At 39.0% G+C, this 22,974-nt stretch overlaps 1 protein-coding gene across 2 annotated transcripts in view; it reads left to right on the forward strand.

Annotated features, from left to right (window-relative positions):
* Positions 1–22,974, forward strand: part of SMPD3 (sphingomyelin phosphodiesterase 3) — a 203,535-nt gene that overhangs the window by 123,069 nt on the left and 57,492 nt on the right. For both annotated transcript variants that reach the window (XM_067551617.1, XM_067551628.1), the window contains exon 3: positions 12,205–13,830. In XM_067551617.1, the coding sequence (XP_067407718.1) occupies positions 12,487–13,830 (1,344 nt within the window). In that variant the 5' untranslated portion in view covers positions 12,205–12,486. The remainder of the gene's footprint in view (positions 1–12,204; positions 13,831–22,974) is intronic.

Consider the following 22,974-nt stretch of genomic DNA (forward strand, 5'->3'; position numbering starts at 1 on the left):
GCCTGAGCATTTTGTGCTGCATTTTGACAAATGCTGACTCTTTTATGATCACCACAGTACCATATTAACTCTATCTGTTCATAGGCAATGTGATTTGGATAGAGTACGGGAGTGGGAGTCAGAAAACCTGGTTTCCATTACCAGCTGTGCCTCAGACTTTCTGTGATGTCTTGCCCACGTCACAACCTGTCTGCCTTTCAACTTTTCCATATGTGAATAATTGTAATCAGTCTCCTTTATGAGTACTTTGACAGTGTACTATTACGTACTATTACATACTATTAATAAGTACTATTATTTATTAGCAGGGATTGCCATTGAACCAAACTGTAAACCGAGTATCTAATGGAAACCACTTCAACCCATGGGGTGTGGCAGCACCCCTGCACTATAATTCCAACACCCATTGGGACTGGTGTGTTTACTTAGCTTACAACTTATTACCAGTGGTGAGAACTAGTTCAACTGTATAAAAAGACCCATGCTATGGAGAATGATCACGAGCTGATTGATAGTTGGCTAATGAGAAGTTTGAAGGCCATGGGTGTCACATGAGAATGTACAGCCTCTCCACTTAATGGGGAGCTCCCACACAGCAGATGTCATTGTATTCTGGCCTTTGTGTCGGTTTTAGCAGAGATGGTGACATATGAATAGGAAAAGTTTCTCTCAAATTCTGGCGCTGGCAGTGAAAGTTAATATTGTTCTCTCTCACTAATATTAATTAAACAACCTGTCTACAAACATTGGATTTATTTGACCATTATTGAGTTACACCAGTTCCTATGAAATAGGAGGCTAAACCAGACCAAAAATGATTTTGTAAATAGAGCCAATTCCAGTTCTATTATATAAACAGAGCTTAATAGCACAGATTCACATGCTTGCATGCTGCGGTTGACCTACTCCCACTCTGCACCAAATAAGGACTCAAAATAAAGATCATTTTGCTTTTCAGGTATTTAATGAGATCAGTAAAGTGGGCGGATGAGGTTTTTCCAAGTCCTGCCCAATAGCAAGTCTCCCTTGAAACCCCCTATTTGTATGCCTGCTGTTTTTCCACATTTAGCAGAAATATATGTTATGGAGTCTTACCTCCATCACTTGCCAGTCCAGGAGGCTGCAAGAACCTTCTTAAGACTTATTGAAATGTGCTACTACAGGAGCATTCTGAGAATTTGAGGGGTATGTCATGTGAATTAGCATAATATATTAACAGCGTTAGCTTTGTGTTTTTTGCATGAGGTTCCTCAAAGATTTTTCATAAGAAACCCTTATATTGTTTTCCACTTTCACCCCATGTTTTGATAGCTGTCCCCATGGCACATCTCTTGCAGTATTTGGTGTTTTATTTAAAGAAAGAGTATCTGTTTCCATCAGCAGAACAGTTCCAAACACAGCAATGAAGGAATATTTATAGAATGAATGAGACCAAATAAAACCACAGCGCAGTCTTATATAAAGTAACACTGGCACTATAGGCCTGCTCCTACTGCCACTGAAATCGCTGAGAAAAGCTCTTTCTCTAGGCCAAACATTCAAACTAGCCTCTACCCTCCTGGATTTGTGTAGCACTGCACGCCCCGTAAAACACAGGCAGATGTCTAATTGCTCAGGTTGTGTATGCAAATGCTATTGGGGCATGCAAGTTCAAATTCCGGGATGCACATAAACTTGGATAATGCAAAATTAGAGGCCATTTTTTGCAAATTTGATGCTACCTTTAAAATGCCTATCTTCAAAATCTTTCAAAATGCCTCACAAAACTGGCCTAATCATTAATAAAATACTCTTTAACAAAAGCCACTTGTTGAGCTCTAATAATATATGCTCTACACTGCTCTGCAGGAGTCAGAAGTTTGCATCACAGTTCCACTCTCTTACTCCTCAGGGTGGAAGGGTTTGGGAGCATTGTGTTAGGAGCATATCCAGCTCTTGGGGCTGAGAGAGGCACATCCTGCGTCACTCAACCATAATGCTTCCAATTGATTAAAGAACAGCCTGGGTGATGTCCCGTAAAGACTTCACATGGAAGAAAGAGTGCAATGACATCACCCACAAAATAAGGGTTTTAATAATGAAATATGTATCCCTGGTTTTCATACATCACTAAAGGTTTGGGTGTGCATGTCTGTTTTCATTTCCGCATTGCTTGGAGCTTGCATTTTTGAGGCACTTCCATTTAGAAGGTTTACCTTATAGAGGTTCCATTTATAGGGTAGAGGATTTTAGTAAAGTTAATGGCCAAAATTCTTCTCTCAGCAATGAGGGTAACTGAGAGCCTCCATTTTCTACCAAACTAAACTCTGTGAAGTTCTTCTACAGATAATGCTAAGTTAAAATTATTTTTGATACCTTTACGAGCTGCTCGTTCTAGTGTCTGAGAAAATGCTTCTATCCTTTCTCTTTTTTGTATGAAGCTCATGTGGGCTGTTCAAGCAATACCACAACCTTAAACCAGTGATATGTTTGTTCTCTTGCATTGTCCAAATGCACCTGTGTTCATGGTCATTTCCCCAGTCAAATGAGAATTACTAGTCTTCTAAAGCAATGCATGTAGCTCATTTGTGACGTTTATTCAGTTTCATGGGACAGTTTGCAAAAGAATAAAACATGACATTGCACAATTCTTTTACCTGGAAACATCTTCCATTTTGTTTGTTATGATTCTAAATCCTGCAACCTGATTTGCATGGACAGACTCCAATTAAATTAATAGGGATTTATACGGGCACAGGACACAATTGTGCGATTAATGCCCAGATTATGGGGGCACTGGTTGTGATTACATTGTTAGGGTTGAGTTTTACATTTAAAGCAAAGGTTCAGTCTGTTATGTCTGAATGACTCAGTGTATCATCTCCAAATTTACAGCACTTTGAGTACAGAAATAAATTCCCAGAAAATTTAAAATAAATCTTTTGCAACAGGGCAGAATTAAGGCTGCTTGCAGGGCTGGTTAAACATTTTTAGCAATTTTGATGAAATTTTGATTGAAAAAAGAATGACAATTGTAATGGAAAATGTATCACATTTTTCAGCTAGCTCCCATTATTTGTCTTGTAAACATGCATTTCCATACATTAACATGTTTGGATTTTAAATCTAATCTTAACTCTGAATTTCCTGGTTAATTGTAATTTATATTCTGGTTAATTACCACAGTCCATCTTTTAAAGTTAGTGCTATGTACTTTCAACCTTAAGTCCAGTTTGATGTAGGGGGTTTTTTGTCTGAGAATTTGTAGTGAATTTGGGACTGGTGAAAAATACCTGATTGAGAGCTTTGGAGATGGTAGTCTCCTGTCTAGCCCCACAAGAGGCAAAGCACAGTGCAAACATCACCATTTTGACCATCAATGAGTCTCAATTCTGAAATAGAGAAACCCACCTCTTGGGGTGAGAGGGTAGTTCAGGTTCCATGCCAATTCAGAGCTTATTTTCTCTGCTGAGACATCCAGAAAGGATGCCAATTAAAATCAATTGCTGTGCTGAGTGAATACAGCTGCAACCTCCAACTCATATTATATAAGCTGTTGAGTAACCAACAGAAGGGAACTTTTTCTTACTACTGATCTGATCTAATAGAGTTGAACAGTTACACCAGGGCTGAAAATTTGACCGATAAAGTTGATATGCTTCGTGTCCCATTCAAAATGTCCTGACTACCAAGACTGCACCAAAGGGATTTAGGTGCCCAGCTCTTATAAAAATTCAATAGTAGTAGTCTCTCTGATTCATTTAGGCTCCTTTGAAAATTCCAGCCCAAGTCCTCAACACCTTTTAATTCTTATAAAAGGTTGCAGAGTGTTTGAAACTGATCTCCTCACTAAGCGTGTCAAATGCAATGCTGGCTTTGTACATTCAGTGAATTTGTCAAGAACAAATCATCTCAGACCAATCTGATAGCTTTCTTTGACAGGATAACAAACTTTGTGGATGGGGGGAAGTGGTAGATGTGGTATATCTTGACTTTAGTAAGGCTTTTGATACTGTCTTGCATGACCTTCTCATAAGCAAACTAGGGAAATACAACCTAAATGGAGCTACTATAAGGTGGGTGCATAACTGGTTGGAAAACCATTACCAGAGTGTAGTTATCAGTGGATCACAGTCAAGCTGGAAGGGTATATCAAGTGGGGTCCCGCAGGAATCAGTTTAGGGTCCGGTTCTGTTCAATATCTTCATCAGTGGTTTAGAAAATGGCATAGAGAGTACACTTATAAAGTTTGCAGATGATACCAAGATGGGAGGGATTGCAAGTGCTTTGGAGGATAGGATTATAATTCAAAGTGATCTGGACAAACTGGAGAAATGGTCTGAAGTAAGAAAGATGAAATTCAATAAGGACAAATGCACAGTACTCCATTGAGGAAGGAACAATCAGTTGCACACATACAAAATGGGAAATGACTTCTTAGGAAGGAGAACTGCAGAAAGAGATCTGGGATCATAGTGAATCACAAGCTAAATATGAGTCATAAGTGTAACACTTACAAAAAAAGCAAACATTCTGGGATGGATTAGCAGGAGTATTGTAAGCACGACATGAGAAATAATTCTTCAGCTCTCCTCCAAACTGATTAGGCCTCAACTGGAGTATTGTGTCCAGTTCTGAGTGCCACATTTCAGGAAAGATGTGGAAAAATTGGAGCGAGTCCAGAGAAGAGCAACAAAAATGATTAAAGGTCTAGAAGACATGACCTATGAGAGAAGATTGAAAAAATTGCCTTTGTTTAGTCTGGAGAAGAGAAGACTGAGAGGGGACATAACAGTTTTCAAGTAAATAAAAGGTTGTCACAAGGAGGAGGAAAAACATTGTTTTGATTAACCTCAGAGGATAGGACAAGAAGCAATGGGCTTAAATTGCAGCAAGGGCGGTTTAGGTTAGGTATTAGGAAAAACTTTCTAACTGTCAGGGTGGTTAATCACTAGAATAAATTGTCTAGGGACTTTGTGGAATCTTCATCATTGGAGATTTTTAAGAGAGGTTAGACAAACACCTGTCAGGGATGGTCTAGATAATATTTAGTCCTGCCATAAGTGCATGGGACTGGACTAGATGACCTCTCGAGGTCCCTTCCAGACCTATGATTCTATGATTAAAGTAATAATATAATGTATTGTATAGAGCAGTGGTTCTCAGACTACTGTATCCCTTTCAGGAGTCTGATTTGTCTTGCGTACACACCAAGTTTCACCTTACTTAAAAACTACTTACTTACAAAATCAGACATAAAAATACAAAAGTGTCACGGCACACTTATTACTGAAAAATTGCTTATTTTCTCATTTTAGCATATAATTATAAAATAAATCAGTTGGAATATAAATATCGTACTTACATTTCAGTGTATAATATATAGAGTAGTATAAACAAGTCATTATCTGTATGAAATTTTAGTTTCTAGTGACTTTGTTAGTGCTTTTTATGCAGCTTGTTGAAAATTAGGCAAATATCTAGATGAGTTGATGTACCCCCCTGAAAGACCTCTGCGTACATTTGGGGGTATATGTACCCTGGTCCAGAATCACTGGCATAGAGAAGGTTGATTGGGAAATTCCATTCTCCAGCCTGATAATACAAGAATAGTGGGACCCTCAATTAAATTAATTTCATTGAAAATAATGAAATCACTTGAAAGGAAAGGTGGCAAATTCCAAACAACTAAAATGAAATGTTTTTTCACACAACATTCAATCAGGTTTCAGAACTCATTACTACAAGAGTTCATTGAAGCCAAAAGCTTGACAGGATTGAAAAAGGATTGACCGTTTGTCTGGATGACAAGAACATCTAAAGTTGTTACAGATCAATTTGGGAAATTAAGATTAAAAGATCAATTTGGGAAATAAAATATAAATCCTAATGCTTCAGGGCACACACCAACCTCTAATTACTTGTACAGTACAGCTAAGCAAAATTTTTAATCCAAAACTTTTTTCACTGAAAAATGCAAATTCGGATTGATCTAAACATTTTGTGAATTTGTTAAATCTGCTGAATTGTTTCAATCAAAAAAAATCTAAATGTTTCATTTTTATAGTCTGGAAAAAAAAAATTTAAATTCAAAATGATTTTTGTTTAGAAATTTACTTCAGTTTAATTTTTAAAAATTAAACCTCTTAAAAAGCTGAAACAAAATGTTGTATTAGACTGGAAACAATTTTTTAAAAAACTTCTTCAGTTTGATGAAAAATTTGAAAAAAAAATTATTTTGGGTCAATCCAAAATAGTGGCAGTGTTTTCAATTTTTTGGAACAGCTAGTGAACCAAAAGATATTTACACAAATCTAATTTGGAGGAAACTTTGCCTGGAGGAAGGTTATCTCATAACTGCCTACTGCAAGGGTTTTTGAACACTACGCTGAAACAGCCAGCACTGGCCATAGTCAAAGATAGGTTAGTGAAGTAGATGGACCACTAGTCTGATCCAGTATGGCATGGTCTGTATGAGTGAACTTCACCACAAAGAGACACATTGTCTGTATCAACACCATTTAAGGGTTCTGAGTTATCATTCTATATTCAAACTTTACATTACTATATTCCAATTTATTAATAAATTAATCAACAGATTCTAAGGGTAAATTTTTCAAAATCTCTTACATTCCTTACGATCTTAAATCTCATTGTTTTGAGTTAGATTGAGGCTCCTTTGCCTAAATAGCTTTTGAAAATTGGATTTAAGAGGGTTTTTTTAAAATTCTACCCTTTACAATAATCCAAATTTGATTGTAGAATGATAATTCAGAAACCTTAAGTGGTATTGTGGTTACAGATGATGCTTCTCTCTGTGGTAAAGCTGACTCACATAGGACCTGCCATAGTGGATCAAACCAGTGGACTATTTAGTCCAGTATCCTAGTCCCATTTTCAAAAAAGTTAGGCCGTTAGGAGACTAAACTCACTGTAAGCCAATTTGATGTAACCTTCTAAGTCACTTAGGTGCTTTTGAAAATGGGACTTATGCTCCCAAGTCACTTGCAGTAAAATTTTCAGAAGCTCCTAACTCTTCATCAAATCACTATGCAAATGGATAGGGAATTTTTAATTTAATTTCTTAGTATGTGCATATGTTGTTTAAATTAATAAGACATGCAACTAAACAACCTGAGGAACCAGTAGAGCTGGGTGAATTTATAAAAAAAATCACTATTTTCTTTTCACCAAAAATTTAAAAAATGTTGACATTTTCTGACTAGCTCTTGTATGTCAACATAACCCTATTATTATAATCTTCCTCCTCTATCCCTCATCTGTTATATGTTTACTTGTATTTTCTTTTATTTAGATTGAAATCTGTGTGAGGCTAGGAACATGTCTCTCTATGTCTGTGAAGTGTCTAGTGCACTTCTGTATGCAGTGTAGTTGTAGCTGTATCTGTCTCAGGATATTAAGGAGGCAAAATGGGTGAGGTAATATTTTTTTATTGGCCAAACGTCTGATGGTGAGAGAACCAAACTTTCGAGCCAGTTTGTATCTTTCACCAACAGAAGCTGGGCCAGTAAAAGATATTACCGCATGCACCTTGTCTCTCTAGTGCACATTTGGGCACTCTGACGTAATAGAAAATACTAATTCTAATTCTAAAAATCTTCAGTTGAAATCTTTTCACCAGATGCCTTGCTATCACTTCAGCCAAGAACTTCCACACCAGCAGGTTTAAAAAATAAATTCAGTCCTTTTTTTTAGACTTCAAACACATAGCGAACAATTAAAAACAACTACTGTTTACCTTCTGTATGCTACAAAAATACCTGTTTCATTGCATGATCTTCAGTTCTCCCTTAATCCCTCCCACTCCTGTGAATAAAGCATTGAATTACTAAATAATACCTTCATCATGAGGAATTATGCATTTAGCCTCAGATTCCATCTAAACCACTGCAGTGTGAGAAATATTACTGACATCCTTGTTCATGTTTTCAAAACCACAAACTGCAGCTGACACACACAGAGCCCTTTCCTTCTTAGTATCACACAAAGCTGGGTGACATAAATTTCACTTTTCTTCCCCACTTTTGTTCTATTTGTTCACTTGCTTTTTGTACATCTTGGAGGTGATGGTGTGCGTGGCCAAGTCACAGGACTGAAAGTCAGAAGATCTGGGTTCTGTTCGTGGTTCTGCCACTGATTCTCTTGCAGGCTCATCATTTAACCTTTCTCTTTGTTTCTGTAAAATGGGGATAATATTTTACTGTCTCCTGGGTATTGTGAGAGGTATTTTTAGTTAGGGTTAGTTTGTTCCCAGTCCTCCTGTATGTTTGTGTGCAATAGGTAAAACGTGCTGCCTGTCCCCTGTCTTCCTAAATCTGCCCCCTGTACAGGGATTAGGTACAATCCTGTGGGACTAGCTCTGACAGCTGCATTAAAATCCTCAAAAGGGGTAGAGATTGTTGGACCATGTATTCACACTCCTCTGCACCTCCCAGCAGGGCTGGGCTGGCCAGGGGGAGCACACAGTGCACTCCATGAAAAAGTTTAGCCACAAGCAGTGGTCTGTGAACCATTTCAGAGTATCTGCTAAAGCACAATGTCCCTGGGAGCTGCTGCCAGGGTACGCTCTATCTTCTGTGACTTCAAGACATTGAGTCTCCTGTGTGAAGGCCTACTCTAATTAGCTTTATTATGTCCTATCATCCAGTTGGTATTGACTATATTATATATGAAACTGACGGCAGGAATGAGTGCCCCATGGAGCCATTGGATCTACAATGATCAATTTAAGGGTGCTTTTGTCCATGAAAGATCGATGTGATTAATTATTGTGGCTCCATCATAGTTGTTTGGTATGGTATGGTATTTTTAAACAGGTAGAAGAGAGATGAAATATTAAATTCAAATTGAGCTTCTAGTGTGAACACAGTCAGCCCCACCAAAATGTTACATATCATTAGCCAGAAAGCTGGAATATAGATCCATATTCCACCCTCTCTTCACACGCCCCAAACAATTGTGTGTTATTTACCCATGAGACTGCTGCAGATTAGAGCCTTTCAGGTCTACTGGGTAATTATGTAATTAGGCAGGGATTTTAAAAAGTATTTTAAGTACCCAGTAGATTAGAGAGGGTTCTTCACAGATCTTCTGGTCTATTGGATAATTACATAATTGGACTGGGTTAAAGTTACTTTGATTTGTACATGCCAGACTGGATAGGCTCCCTTCTGTATAGTCTCATTATTTTAAAAGCCCTAAAAATCTTACGAAAAAATTCAAGAGAGCAAATTTATTAGTTTTTCTCCATCAGAACCACTCCAAAGTGCCAACAACAGTTAGACAGTAAATAATAAATCAGTTGCTTGACACTTGAAAAATCAGACTTTTCTTTAAACTGATTTTATTTTATTTATAAGATTATGAAAAAATGTGTTGAGATTATTTTTAAAAAAAAGTTTAACACTTCTCTCAGTCAGACTCTGTAGGTTCAGAGAACTGTGAGACTTCAGGGCTCACAGAAACTCCAGTGGGTAATGTTGGCCTCCTGATATTGGCAAAAGGTGTGGTTGGCTGTTGGGTGATGGGAAAAATGTGACTTCTCAAGGAGAGGACTTGGTGTCAGCTATTTAGGGAAAGGGACTTCTTTTTATTTTTTCATTTGGCCACTCTTCGGAATATTAGCATATCTATACTTGTGTGGAGCATTGATGTTGGGCCAGATTCTCCTCTCACACCAATTTTTTGCTGATTTATTACCATTGACTTAAATAGTTATTCCACTAGTGTAAATGAGAGGAGAGTCAAGCTGATGGTATTTTGGTTGAAGGGAAAACCCCTGCGTTTATGAACAGTCTCATGGGATCTTTCCTGTTCACATAGAACAGACAAGAACTTCAGCTTTCAGGCCCCTTATTCAGCAAAGCATTTAAGCACGTGCTTAAGTGTGTTTCTGAATATAGATTGGCTTGAAGTCTCATCCATCTGACCTCCACACAACAAAAATGTTACAAGAAACTCAGTTCACTTGCTTCAAAAGGCTGAATAACTGAGCTGATATTGACACTTTAACCTATGGTCCCAAGGAATCGAGAAACAGATTCAGACCTGATGCTTAGACTTCTAAGCTCTCTGCTCCAGAGGATGGTCAAACAAAGACTTGCAAGAGTGAATCTTATCCCAGCCTCCAAACTAATCACTGTAGACATCATTCCATTTTTTTCATAAAATAATAGGGAATGTTCCACATCCTTACCAAAGGTTCTTATCATCCTGTACTACCATTGATGTCAATGGGAGTTCAGCCTTTTACCTTCATGGAAGAACGAGTGGGGCTGAAATGTAATTTTGGGGAGGAACTTGAATTTTCTTTTTAATATGGTGATCTGATTTTACAAAGCATTGTCATGTAGAAAAAAACTCAGCCTATTAACTGGGTAATTCAGACTTTTGTTTGCACTGCATAGAACAAAACAGGCTCATTGCCAATGATAGCTTTGTGTGAAAAGAGAGGAACTCCAATTCAGCTTAATGATCACTGGTTTCAAGACTCCAACTGCAGAAATGTGATGTGAAAGTCTTATCACAATGGAAAGGAAACATAGAAGCAGGGAAGAATTTCTCATCTCCTTTAAACAGATAATATGGCTGGGAAAGAGGGAGAACTATTGAAACCACAAATTATAATTGTCTTATTTTCTTTTATTACTGTTGACCTGTACAGGAGACTTTGAGGCTGTAGTTTGGTACTTCATGTTAAGCAAAACCAAAGAAATGTGTTAGTGGTGGCAACATAAATCAATATTAAGAGCTTGGCTCAAAGGGAGAGAAATCTACAGAGTGAAAGAAAATTGAGGAACTGTGTTTTTCCTCTAATAATATGACATCAGTGCAGTGTCTAACCCAATCTTCTGCACATGTTAACTCTCTCAATAGCTAGTCTTATTCTTGCTATACAGTTGTTTTGCTTGCTATCACACATTTAACAGAAATGCCCATTCATTTCTGGCCCCTTATAAGACTAAAATATTCACTAAACCAGTGTTTCTCAACAACCGGTCCATGGACTGGCACCGGTCCCTGAGATCTCCCTGACACAGTATAGGAAGCCGGTCCCTGGTATCAAAAAGGTTGAGAAACATTGCACTAAACCACTTAAATTACTATCACTACCCAAATGGTCATCAGTGGATTCAGCCCCAAATATTAACTGTGATCATGCTAATAAATATTCTCATGCAATCCTCATCTTGTCCTTTTCCCAAGTACCAAAGGAATTTGGTAGCTACGCCTTTAGTCAGCATGGCTTAACTCTGTAGAAATTTGAGGCTTTATATCTGAAACAAATCACAAAAGGGAATTTTATTCCAAAAATTAATAAACTCTTGTCACTTCCCAGTCTTACTAGCAGTGTTGACAAAAACACTGATTTGAATTTGTTTAGCCTAAAGTAAAGAATATAAAATCCTTTTATCCATGCTTACTCTCCTATTTCATGCTCCTTTATCATAGCCTTTTATGGCTGTCCTGATTACCTAGCTTTTCCTGTCTTCGTTGCTGTCCACCTTGGTTAACTCCACCGTTTCTTGGTTTGAGCAGAGTGGAGTTGCAGTAACTGTTGCTACTCTAAAGCAAATTTTAGAGCACAGCATAGATAAGACTTTTTTGTTTTGGTAAACAAGCACCAAATTGTTTTCAGCCCTGGATCACAAAGTGCCTTTGCCTTTAAACCTACATCACATAAATCTTTTTTTTGATCATCCAAGGATTTTTATGTCACTCCAAGACTGATTAGCGGAAATGATAAAATGCTAAATATAATACTGTTTTAGAACTACATACACGTAAAAGGCAAATAGAATTTGTTGAGACTTAGGTATATTTGATTTAAATAACTACAAGCTCAAGGAGAGAGATTATAAAATTCAAAAAAGCTGCAAATCAGGTTAAGACTTTAAATTTGCAACAGCAGAGAATTCAGTGTTACAATTTTCATGGCAACCTAAAACTCATTTGCATTGAATGGGCCAGATTCAGAGGTACAGGTTAATGTAGTTACTGCAGATTTACATCATGTAGCTGAAAGAATATATCACCTAATGTTTTTAGCAGATAGTCACATTCCATTTAAAATGAAAAAATAACAACCAAAAAAAAATAGCCATTGACTTCAAAGAAAAACTGGTGTGGCGGGGGGAAGAGGGGTGAACATGATTCAAACCTTGAATAAATATTAAGTTTGTTTTTACTTTTTTGTCTCTACAGGTTTTTCATCTGCCCCATCTGAGATTCATTATGGTACCTTGCAGTGAGCAATGACCTCCTCTGAAGAATATAGATGCCAAAAAGATAGAGAGACAGTGGCCTTGTTTCCCTCTTACTTGACAAAGTGAAATGGTGCTCTTAAGGTGATAAGTGTTGACTACACTTGGAAACCCAAACTGTTGGCTGGACAATTTTTCCCTGACCTCCGCTGCAGTGTTCTGATGGACGGTTGACAGTGACATCATGTAGTAGTCCCTGAAGTGTTGTCATAACTGAGTTGCAATGGTTTTATACACTTCCCCATTTCCCAACAGCTTTCTGTCAGTTCTGCATTCCTTTTCCTGGGGCCTGATTTTCCCCTGTTATTGGTTTGCAGACAGGCTCGTGGCCTCTTTTGTTCCTACCACCTATGAGAAACGTCAAAGGGCAGATGATCCATGCTACTTTCAAGCACTCTGCATTATTATTACCACTCCCATTTACTTGGCACTCCTGGTGGCATCTCTTCCTTTTGCCCTGATTGGCTTCTTGTTATGGTCACCTCTCCAGTCAGCTAGAAGGCCATACATATACTCCAGGCTAGAAGACAAGAGCCAGGCCAATGGAGCTACACGACTTAATGAATGGAAAGCTACTGGCAATGGGAAAAGCTTCTGCTTTGGTAGTGCCAATGTTTGTCTGCTACCAGACTCTCTGGCAAGATTTAACAATGTTTTCAACACACAGGCACGGGCTAGAGAGATTGGGCGGAGGATCCGAAATGGGGCAAGCAGACCACAGATAAAAATATATATAGATTCACCTACTAACACATCCATCAGTGCAGCGAGTTTCAGCAGCTTGGTCTCTCCCCAAGGTGGAGATAGCACTAACCGTGCTGTCAATGTAGGCATCAAAAGGACATCGTCTATGGAGTACAAGGGAGACAATTCTGGCTCAAATAACAGTGAGGATAGCAGAGATGCTAAAGCTGGAGGGGAGACAAATGAGGGAGAGGACAACAACACATGTATCGTGCGCATAAGTGGGGAGGATAATGGCCACATTTCAGACGCAGAAGCAGATGCCATTAGTAGCCAGGCTAATACCAGTGGCCCAGCAGAACACTCATTGGAGGGTGAAAGAGAGATCTCAAAGGGTCAGCTACCCAACCATAAACAGAAAGAAGGAGATTCTGGGAGTTTAGACAGCTACACTGCCTCACGAGAGTCCCTGGTTAAGGTTCGCATTGGAGATGGCACAGTGGACCAAAGCATCATCAACAACAAGCTCCTTTACAAAGCCTCAGTCATGAAGAAGACCTCTGTGAGGAAAAAGAAACATATGGATGAAATCTTTGACCATGAGATCTCTGCTTTCTTCCCTGCCAACTTGGACTTCCTGTGCTTGCAGGAAGTGTTTGACAAAAGGGCAGCAGAGAAGTTGAAACAGCAACTCCATCACTATTTTGAATACATTCTATATGATGTTGGGGTCTATGGCTGCCATGGCTGCTGTAGCTTTAAGTTTGTTAACAGTGGCCTGCTTTTTGCCAGCCGCTACCCAGTTATGGATGCTGCCTATCACTGTTACCCCAATGGAAAAGGAACAGACTCCTTGGCTTCCAAGGGGGCCTTGTTTCTCAAGGTAAGGCTTTTCTTTCTGAAACCCATAACTGTCTCCAGTACATGCTTGGTTATAAATCAACTGTATTGTCAGTCAATAAACTCTCTTAGAGGTCAGAGATGCAGTGTTCAGATATGGATTACAATTAGGCTAGAATTTGTGGGTTAGGGACTGTACTAAGGTGATGGACATGCATGAAATGTTAAAGATTTGGGGATAGGGTTTAAGTTTAGATTGAAGAGTGCCAAAATACGAAGCTGTTCTCATGGAATTTTACTCTAATTTTGCAGAAATCTCTTTTTAATAAAATACATATGCCTCAAATAAGCCTTAAATAAGCCTCAAGAGAGACACAATAACAGGTTATGGACAATGACTATGTGAAACAAATTCACTCATGCTGTGTGTTTACAAAGCAAATTTGGGATGTTTGAAGGACAGGCAGCCATCAAAACAAAAATGTCTAAAATTATTTCAAGAGATATATGAACTCTTTTTAGCATGTAAAGATGCCTCTCCTATTGTTTAATGGAGTGGTCGATAAAGAAGTAACCAAAATCAAAGGAAAACGTTTGGCATGTAGTGAAGTCTGGGAGGTCTGTTTCATGAAAAGATCATTCAAGTGGGGTTGTCTTGAAACATTTCCCAGTCTTTGGAGAGCAGGTCTGACATGTTTCTCTTTGGTTGGTAAGACAGTTTCCTACACTAGGAGTGCAAATGCCAATTCTATTTTCCACTTCAGAAGATGGGGAGCATTGTTTTTTTTCCTTTTTTAGGACAATTAGTTTAAATAAGATGATGGTTGTGAGAACATATATTTTGAAGTACAGAGCCGTCCTTGTGAAGGTCAGAGGAGGCAGAGACTAGACATCTCCATGCAATCAGCTGGTTTTGGAAGACTGACAACACCTTAGGTTGAATTCTTATGAGACTCTGGGTATATATTGCACTGGAAAACTAGAAAGCAGACCCCTTCTAGTTTTGGATTTGACCAAGAATCAAAACTGTAGGGCTAGGCTCAGATCCAGGGATTAAAGTCCAAACATATCCAAAAAAATCCTCAGAAGTATTGGATTTCAGGTTGGCCTTTGACATAGCTCCAGTTTTAAGAATTATTTTTCCAATAATTTAAGTCCAAGGTTTTATTTGCACATAATAAAGTGTTCAAATGCTCAAAACAGATACATTTGTCTTGCAAAAGTGCTCCCTAGCTGTGTGCAAAATCCATTGTTGCAGGGTTCAAGAGTATAGCTTAATAAGATGCAATGCAATTGATGCACAAGGGGAGCTTTTTGTCTATAAGGTCTACAGTTGGATGGATAGCCGATAAATGTTTTGGAAAACTCTAGTAACAATCAAATCAGAACCTTGATATATGGCAATTAGAAGATGAGCAAACATACACATACATATATAATTTGTAATCACTTACCACTCTGATATATTATATATATGGGATAGAACCAAAATCCTAAGTCTGTACACCCTGAGCTAATAAGGTTCAAACTTTGGATCTGCATTTTGAAGCCTGATGCCTTTTTTATTGATAAATATAGCTAAAGTTTGTTCTTTCATTCAAAGCTGCATACATAAAGTAAGCATAACTCTCTACAATATGGAAATTACTCCAGGCACAAAGATTCCTCTTCGGTTTGTGCATATATTAAGGATTAAGAGATTAAAAACAATCTGTTTTCAACTGCCCATTGCTGCGTCATTAATTTGGTACCCTGCTAAGAAGGCAGCAGTGTTTCCATTTCCCTTGCAGAAAATTAAGCCTCTTTTCCAGATACCATTGGGATGATAGACTCAATTATTGATTAAAGTTCTTAAATAAAATCAAATTTAGCAGGGATGGGGTGCTAATTTACTAGAAAGACTCTAGAAGGACCAAGTTCACTTAAACTGGTACAGACCTGAGACTCAGTTGGAAAACAATATTTGTCTCATGCCTTTGTGATTCTGACATACTGTATTTTATTCCCCAAATATTTTTATTCTGTGTTATGAAATACTTTTCAGTTTGCATTGTACATTAAGTGTTTACAGGTCATGAGATGATGCAGGATGGTCTTGTACCTTTTACACAAATAATTTATTTAGTAAAAAATGTTTTTAACACTTTGCAAGCAGCAGAATTTATGTATTGCTGAAACAATAACCTACAACAAATGAGGGACTTGGATATTATTATGGGCCTGAGCCAAAGACCACTGAAGTCAGTGGGAATCTATCCACTGATTTCAGTGGGCTTTGGATAAGGTTTTATCTGGGGATGTCTGCATCCATACAGAACATACAGTCCTGTAGACATCTCTGCAGATGGGAAGTGTATTTTCTGGAAATACCATTCAATTGAACACACCCTGGAGGATAATTGGTATTATAAAGCTCTAGAGCTGTTATGACAGAGTGGCATAATTCATTTTGTTGTGTTTGGAACAATAGTAATGAGATTTCAGATGACAGACGACAGGATTTTAAATAAGAGCTTAACTAGACTACGTGTGAGGAGAGGCCATCCAGGTGATTTTCACTAGAATTCTATTCCTAAAGATCATCTAAATGCCACTACATTAAACCCAGGGAGTCCTAAGTTAAATCATCACATCATCAGCATAAACTCTGTTTGATCGTAAGATACTGTTTTCTGGCACATCTGAAAGATGTCTTTTCAGATTAACTCTTTCATAGATAATACGGTGACCATGCTTAAGAATAATACAGGAGGGCAGTTTCTGAGCTTCCCCCTTGACTATGGGGGAGCCACCTGGCCGTGAGGTTCCAAGCTGGAACATTGTGTGTCTTTTGTATGGGTTATTGCATGGAATAGAGAGAATGTCTCCTGCGTAACACAAGGTGTCTGGCAGACCTATTCTCCGCTCATTTTACAGGCTTGACCATCTGGCTCCTCTTAGTCTCATCTCATTCTTCATTCAGGACTCCAAATGCCTCTTCAATTTGCTGTCCCCACAGGCTTATTTTGCAAATATATTCACAAGCAATCCTCATCCATCTTCTCACAAAGGGCATTCTTTAGAGCCTGTTTTGGTTATCTATAGTCATTTGAGAGCCAGTGATTGGAACTGGATGTCACTAGTTTTCAGATTAAATTTCCAGATTAAGATTTTCATTTTCTGGTAGTTATTCCCACATTGCTTTGTCAATCTCCAACATAATCTGATTTAAATTAAGGGTTTATCTCAGCATGAGTCCAAAGATAAGTACTGTAGTCTTGCCAAGGAAGAGCCTAGCTGCTTCCCATTCTAATGTCAGGGATGGAGTTAAAATTGCTCTCTATGCAGGCAGACGTATTGCAGGACTGTGTGATTATATTCTCTCTGCTTCATGTGGAAAGGAGAATGCACTGCCATTTTAGGAAGAGGAAAGCTACATCTTTCAAAAACAGTGTCTTCCCTTACCTCTCCTGTACCACAGATTCAGCTCTCAGGGTAAAAGAGCAATGCCCTCCACACTGTGGGGAACAGGTTGGAGAATGGGGGGAAGAAGAGTTGATTGGGGTGAGAGTCAGAGGGTCACGTATTTAATCACTTATCATTTCCAGCCATCATGTGACAAACCCTTAACCCTTGCAGAATCTCAGAAAAAAGCTAGCTTCCAAAATCAGAAGAACGTTCACAGAGGAGAGGAGGGTGTGTGTGTGTGTGTGTCTTATTTTATTGGTACCAACTGTCCCCTGCTATAGAGGAAATGCAGCAAGAAGCTAGATTACAATAAAATTAAAGTCAAAATATTTGAAGTTTGAGAGGCTTTGGATTACAGAATGAGACTATTCCATCAGAAAACTCCCTACATTTCACACTTGTATCTTTGAAATGGGCTCTTTTTCCAGTGAAGAGAGATCTCTGTTATAGAGATGATTTACCCTGCCTCTGATTGTGAAGTTCTGGATTTTGAGGGATTTGTGTAGGTGAATAATATAGTTTATCTGGGCTCTGGATAGCTCAAGTATCATTACTAGTATCTGTAATAACACTCAGCTCTTACCTAGTGCTTTTCATCCATAGATCTCAAAGCACTTTACAAAGAAAGGTCAGTATTCTTATCCCTATTTTACAGAAGAAGAAATTGAAGCACAGAAAGGTGATGTGACCTACTCAAGTTAACATAGCAGGTCAGTGGCAGAGCCAGGACTAGAGGTAGGAATGGAATACAGAGCCTTTTAACATTGGTTCAAACCTAGCCTTAATAAGTGGTGACTGACTTGATACCAGTTGACAGCTATTCATAGGCCTGTGTAAAAAGGGATTTTATAAGTCTTGGTCCAGTTTCCTGTGTCTACAGAAGCCACCATCATCTTGGGCACTTTGGCTGGCAGTTTCATGAGATAGACAACGGACTGATTAGGCATGGAAGCTTAAACTAATTTCTCCTTTGTAGAAGGTCCAGGTCAAAATTAAGGCATTTTGATAGAGTTGGCAGAACACCTTTTTTATTATTTTTCAAATTTTGATAATTTATACTGATTTAAAAAATTTTCTGATTTTTAATTATTTTTATAGTTGTGAGACATTAAGGAGGGAGTAGGGTTGGAGTGAGGGCTAGGGCAGCACTGACAGCAGAGCTATAGAAGGTTGCCGGCACTAACAGCAGTGCTGAAGGGGGCTCCTTGTGAGGTAGAGGGGCTGAAAACATCTGGGCACAATATGCAGGGGAGGCTGTAGTCCTGGGCCGGCAGAGCAGAGACCCTGGGCCAGGATTGCAAGGAGAACAAGCTACAGGCTGCAGGGGAGGCCACCCCACTGCTGAACAGTTCCTGCCTGGATGGGGCTCCAACATTCCTGGCTGGTGAATAAGTGAGTGGGGCTGTGACAGCAGAGCTGCAGAGGGCTCCCTGTGCTGCTGAGGGCCAATGACACTTAATCCCAGCAGATGCAAGGTGTAGAGAAGGCTGTGGTCCTGGTGGGGCAGTGCAGAGACCCCTGGCCAGGGCTGTGAGGAGGAGGAAGATGCAATGGGGAAGGCCACCTTGCTGAATGGCTCCTTCCTGGGGACAGGCTCATCTTCTTTCTCTTCATGGCCCTGGCTGTGAGGGTCTCTGCTCTGTCCTGCCAAGACTGCAGCCTCCCACACATACTGTGCCTGTAGGAATTCAGTGTCACTGGCCCCGTGGCCATGCAAGCATCCCTCTGCAGCTCCATTGTCAAAGTCCCACTCCCTCCCTCCCTCCCTCCGTCCCATGACCACAGGGCTCTAGAGGGTTCTTTGAGCTGCTGCAGGGTCGGTAACACCTGGATTCCTGCAGGTGTAAGGTGTTGCACTGACTGTTACTGATGGATATTTTGTTTAATCGATTTCATTGTGTGAGTTGAAACAGATGTTTACTGACATCTGTCGATTTAAATAGAACCCTGCCAAGCTTATGTATTAGCAAGGCAATGAGGGGTTGTTGCTCCCTATATTCTGCCTGTTCCGGGGATAAGTTGAGAATTTAAGTCTCCAGAACTGTCAACCCAACACCTTGTTCCTTTGACCCTCCAGCAGTGTTCCCTGCCTCAAATATGAGGGGTCCTATTGGTACATAATAAGAAAGATCCAGGAGAAAAAAATTCTACTCACATTTAAGTGACAATTTTATCTGTAATGCATTAAATCAACTGTTCTCTGCTGCCACTGAAAACTAATGAGAAAAGTTACAAAACACACAGGAAAACCAATCCATTTTCATACTCTGACAAGTTGGGCCTTGCAAGACTCTGCCTTGGAGTTGGTGACATTGTGTTCTAGCACAGAGTTCTCCATTTGATTATAACTCCCTCAGGAAACAACCTTGGACTTTGTTTGGTAGATTTTACATTTTCTTTCATAGTCTAATGCTGTTTCACTCCAAAAAGGGGAGAGATATATTTGCAAAATATAATTGGCACACATGCTCTTCTGTGCTCATGATGCAGTCTGATAAACCAGATTGCCTCCTGATGGATGAAAGTAAATACAAGTGGGACCTTGTGCGTGTACATGGTAGTCATGACCTTTGCATTAACATGAATACATTCACACACATGTGCACACTCTTTTTTGTCCTATACTCAGCTGAAGAATAACTTAGTATCATAAATTATATATAAAAGAGAATGTTATCTCCACTACATAAGGAAAAATATCAAACAGTTTTTATCCTAAACAAACAGTGCACTGTATTTGTGGACTTTATCTCGTCCACTTGTTCCACCTAAGAGTACGTGCCATAAAATCGCTCCACTTCCCTGCCACTGAAACTCCAATGCTCTTCCACGCTGGTTTCTGATTTTTAATCTTTTTTTATATCTGCATTGTGATCTGTCATTTTGTATCCTATAACCGAAGCTTCTTTTTCTATCCAGGTACAGGTGTTGGGAATCCCAATAGGCTATTAGCTTCCTGTTTCACTATAGTACACTCTGGCTAACATTATCACGCTATATCTCTCCTGAACAAAGAACATGATAGTGCTGTAATGAGGTGGCTTAGTAGATAAAGTCGTTTATTTTAAGACTTTTTTCTGTTCTATGCATTAACATGGTATTTGTAAGTATCTATGAAATTGACACAAAGACATAGTAACTATGTAATGGCTTAGATAAATTCAGATACTTACATATTCATATTTCTCTACTGACAGTAGCCTGTTCTTTATAAATCAATGTTTTTGCTGATAAGAGAAAGACACAAAAAAGTTTGTGTGTTCTCATCAGGGATCCTAGTTTCCCATGATAAAACCCCCCAAAATTCTCTGACAAAAAAACCATAAAAATCTTGTTTTTCTGCAATTAAAATGAAATCTGACACCAGAGCCCCACCACCCAGGGCTGACAGCCCGAGCCTCGCCACCCAGAGCTGTAGCGTCAATTTCCCATATTCCTGTGTGCGCATATGTATATGTTTTTATTTTTTTTCAAAATGTAAAAACTAAAGATTATCTGTAAAAATGCAAATTCCGTGATTTTCCATAGCAAGTGGATTTCTAAGATCCATGGCTCTCATCAACATAGGATATGTCTACAGTATGACTAAAATACCTGTAGTACCTAGTCTCAGAGCCCTGGTAAGCTGACTTGGGTTTACAGGGCTCAGGCTTCAGGGCTAAAAATAGCAGTGTAGATATTCGGGCTCAGGCTGGAGCCTTGGCTCTGAGACCTACCCCCCTCACCGGGATAACAGAGCCTGGGTGGCATCCCAAGCCTGATTGTGTACACTGCACTTTTATAAAACCCTTGAACCCAAGTCAGCTGGCTTGGGCAAGCTTCAGCTGGGCTATGGGTCTTTTATTGAAGTGTAGACACACCCATAGTTTTTCTCATGGAGCAGTGTGTTGTAGGGCATTCTGCACTGCATTTGAGTGGAAAAACTATGCCACCTGCTACTCTTAATTCAGAACATTCTGAAGTCGGAAGTTTCTTTGAGAAGGAGGTCTCTAGTTATGTAGTGTTTCAATCAAATAGTTAATGTAGCTTTTCATCCACAGTGTCTACAATAACTGTTTAGTATCATCATCATCATCATGGCATATACAAAAGGAGTGTAGTTTCCTTGGAGATCAAGCACCATCTGGATCATAGAAATGTAGGACTGGAAGGGACTTCAAGAGGTCACTTAGTCCAGCCCCTGATGCTGAGACAGGTCAAAGTAAACCTAAACTATCCCTGACAGGTGTTTGTCTAACCTGTTCTTAAAAACCTCCAATGATGAAGATTCCACAACCTCGCTTGGAAGCCTAGTCCAGTACTTAACTATCCTTATAGAAAGAAAGTTTTTCCCAGATCCTTCCATCTTGGTGTCATCCACCAATCTTATAACCATACTCTTCACTCTATTATCCAAGTCATTAATGAAAACCTTGAATGGTATTGGACCCAGGACTAACCCCCGCAGGACCCCACTGGATGTGTCCTCCCACTTTGACAGGGAACTATTAATAACTACTGTGAGTATTGCCTTTCAAGCAATTTTGTACTAATCCAACAGTAAGTTAATCTAGACCACATTTCCCTAGTTTGCTTATGAGAATGTCATGTGTGGCTGTGTGAAAAGCCTTATTACTATCAAGATATTTCAAGATAATATCACATTTACTGCTCCTCCCCATCTAGTAGGACAGCAATCCTGTCAAAGAAGAATATTAATGCTGGTTTGGCATGATTTGTTCTTGAGAAATCCATGCTGGCTATTATTTATTATCCTATTATCTTCTAGGTGCTTACAACTTGATTGTTTAATAATTTGTTCCAGTATCTTTCCAGATATTGAAATTAGGTTGACAGGTCTATAATTCTCATTGTTCCCCTTTTTAAACAGAGGTACTATATGTGTCCTCCATTCCTCTGAGACCTCACTTGTCATCCATGAACTCTCAAAGATTATTGCTAACGTTTCCAAGATTGCTTCAGTTAGTTCCTTAAACACTCCAGGGTGAATTTTTGCCAGACTCGGCAACGTGAACACATCTAACGTATCTAAATATTCTTTAACCTGTTCTTTCCCTATTCTGGCTTGTGTTCCTTCACCTTGTTGTTAATATTAATTGTGTTAAGCATCTGATCATAATTAACCTTTTTATTGATGACTTAAGCAAAATAGGCATTAAACATCTGAGCCTTCTTGATGTTCTCCATTATTAGCTCTTGTTCACTGCCAAATAGTGGACCTGCACTTTCCTTCATCTTTCTCTTGCTTTTAATATATTCATGGAATCCCTTCTTATTGCCTTTTATACGCTTTGCTAGGTGTAACTAATTGCATCTCTACCATTTCTGATTTTGTCCCTACATGCTTGTGCTATTCTTTTGTATTCATCTTTAGCAACTTGTCCATGTTTCCACTTTCTGTAGGATTCTTTTTTCTTGTCAGGTCTTTAAAGAACTGTTGATGGAGCCATTTTGGCCTCATACTATTTTTCCTATCCTTCCTTCACATCAGGATAGTTTTCCGTTGTGCCTTTGTGCTGTTGTCTCTTTGAGGACCTGACAGCTCTCCTATACACCTTTTCCCTCACATTGTCTTCCCATGGGACCTTACCTACCAGTTCTCTGAATTTATCAGAGTCTGCTTTTGTGAACTCCACAATCTGTCCTTATTCGGTTGTTCTCATTCTTTCCTGTCCTTGCATGTTCACTTTTACCCAAATTTCCTTCTACCTTCAAATTCACAACCATTTCTTCCCAGTTA

The sequence above is a fragment of the Emydura macquarii genome, unplaced genomic scaffold, assembly GCF_026122565.2.
Source record: "Emydura macquarii macquarii isolate MOO-44397 ecotype Brisbane River unplaced genomic scaffold, CSIRO-AGI_Emac_v2 contig_295, whole genome shotgun sequence".
NCBI lineage: Eukaryota > Metazoa > Chordata > Testudines > Chelidae > Emydura > Emydura macquarii.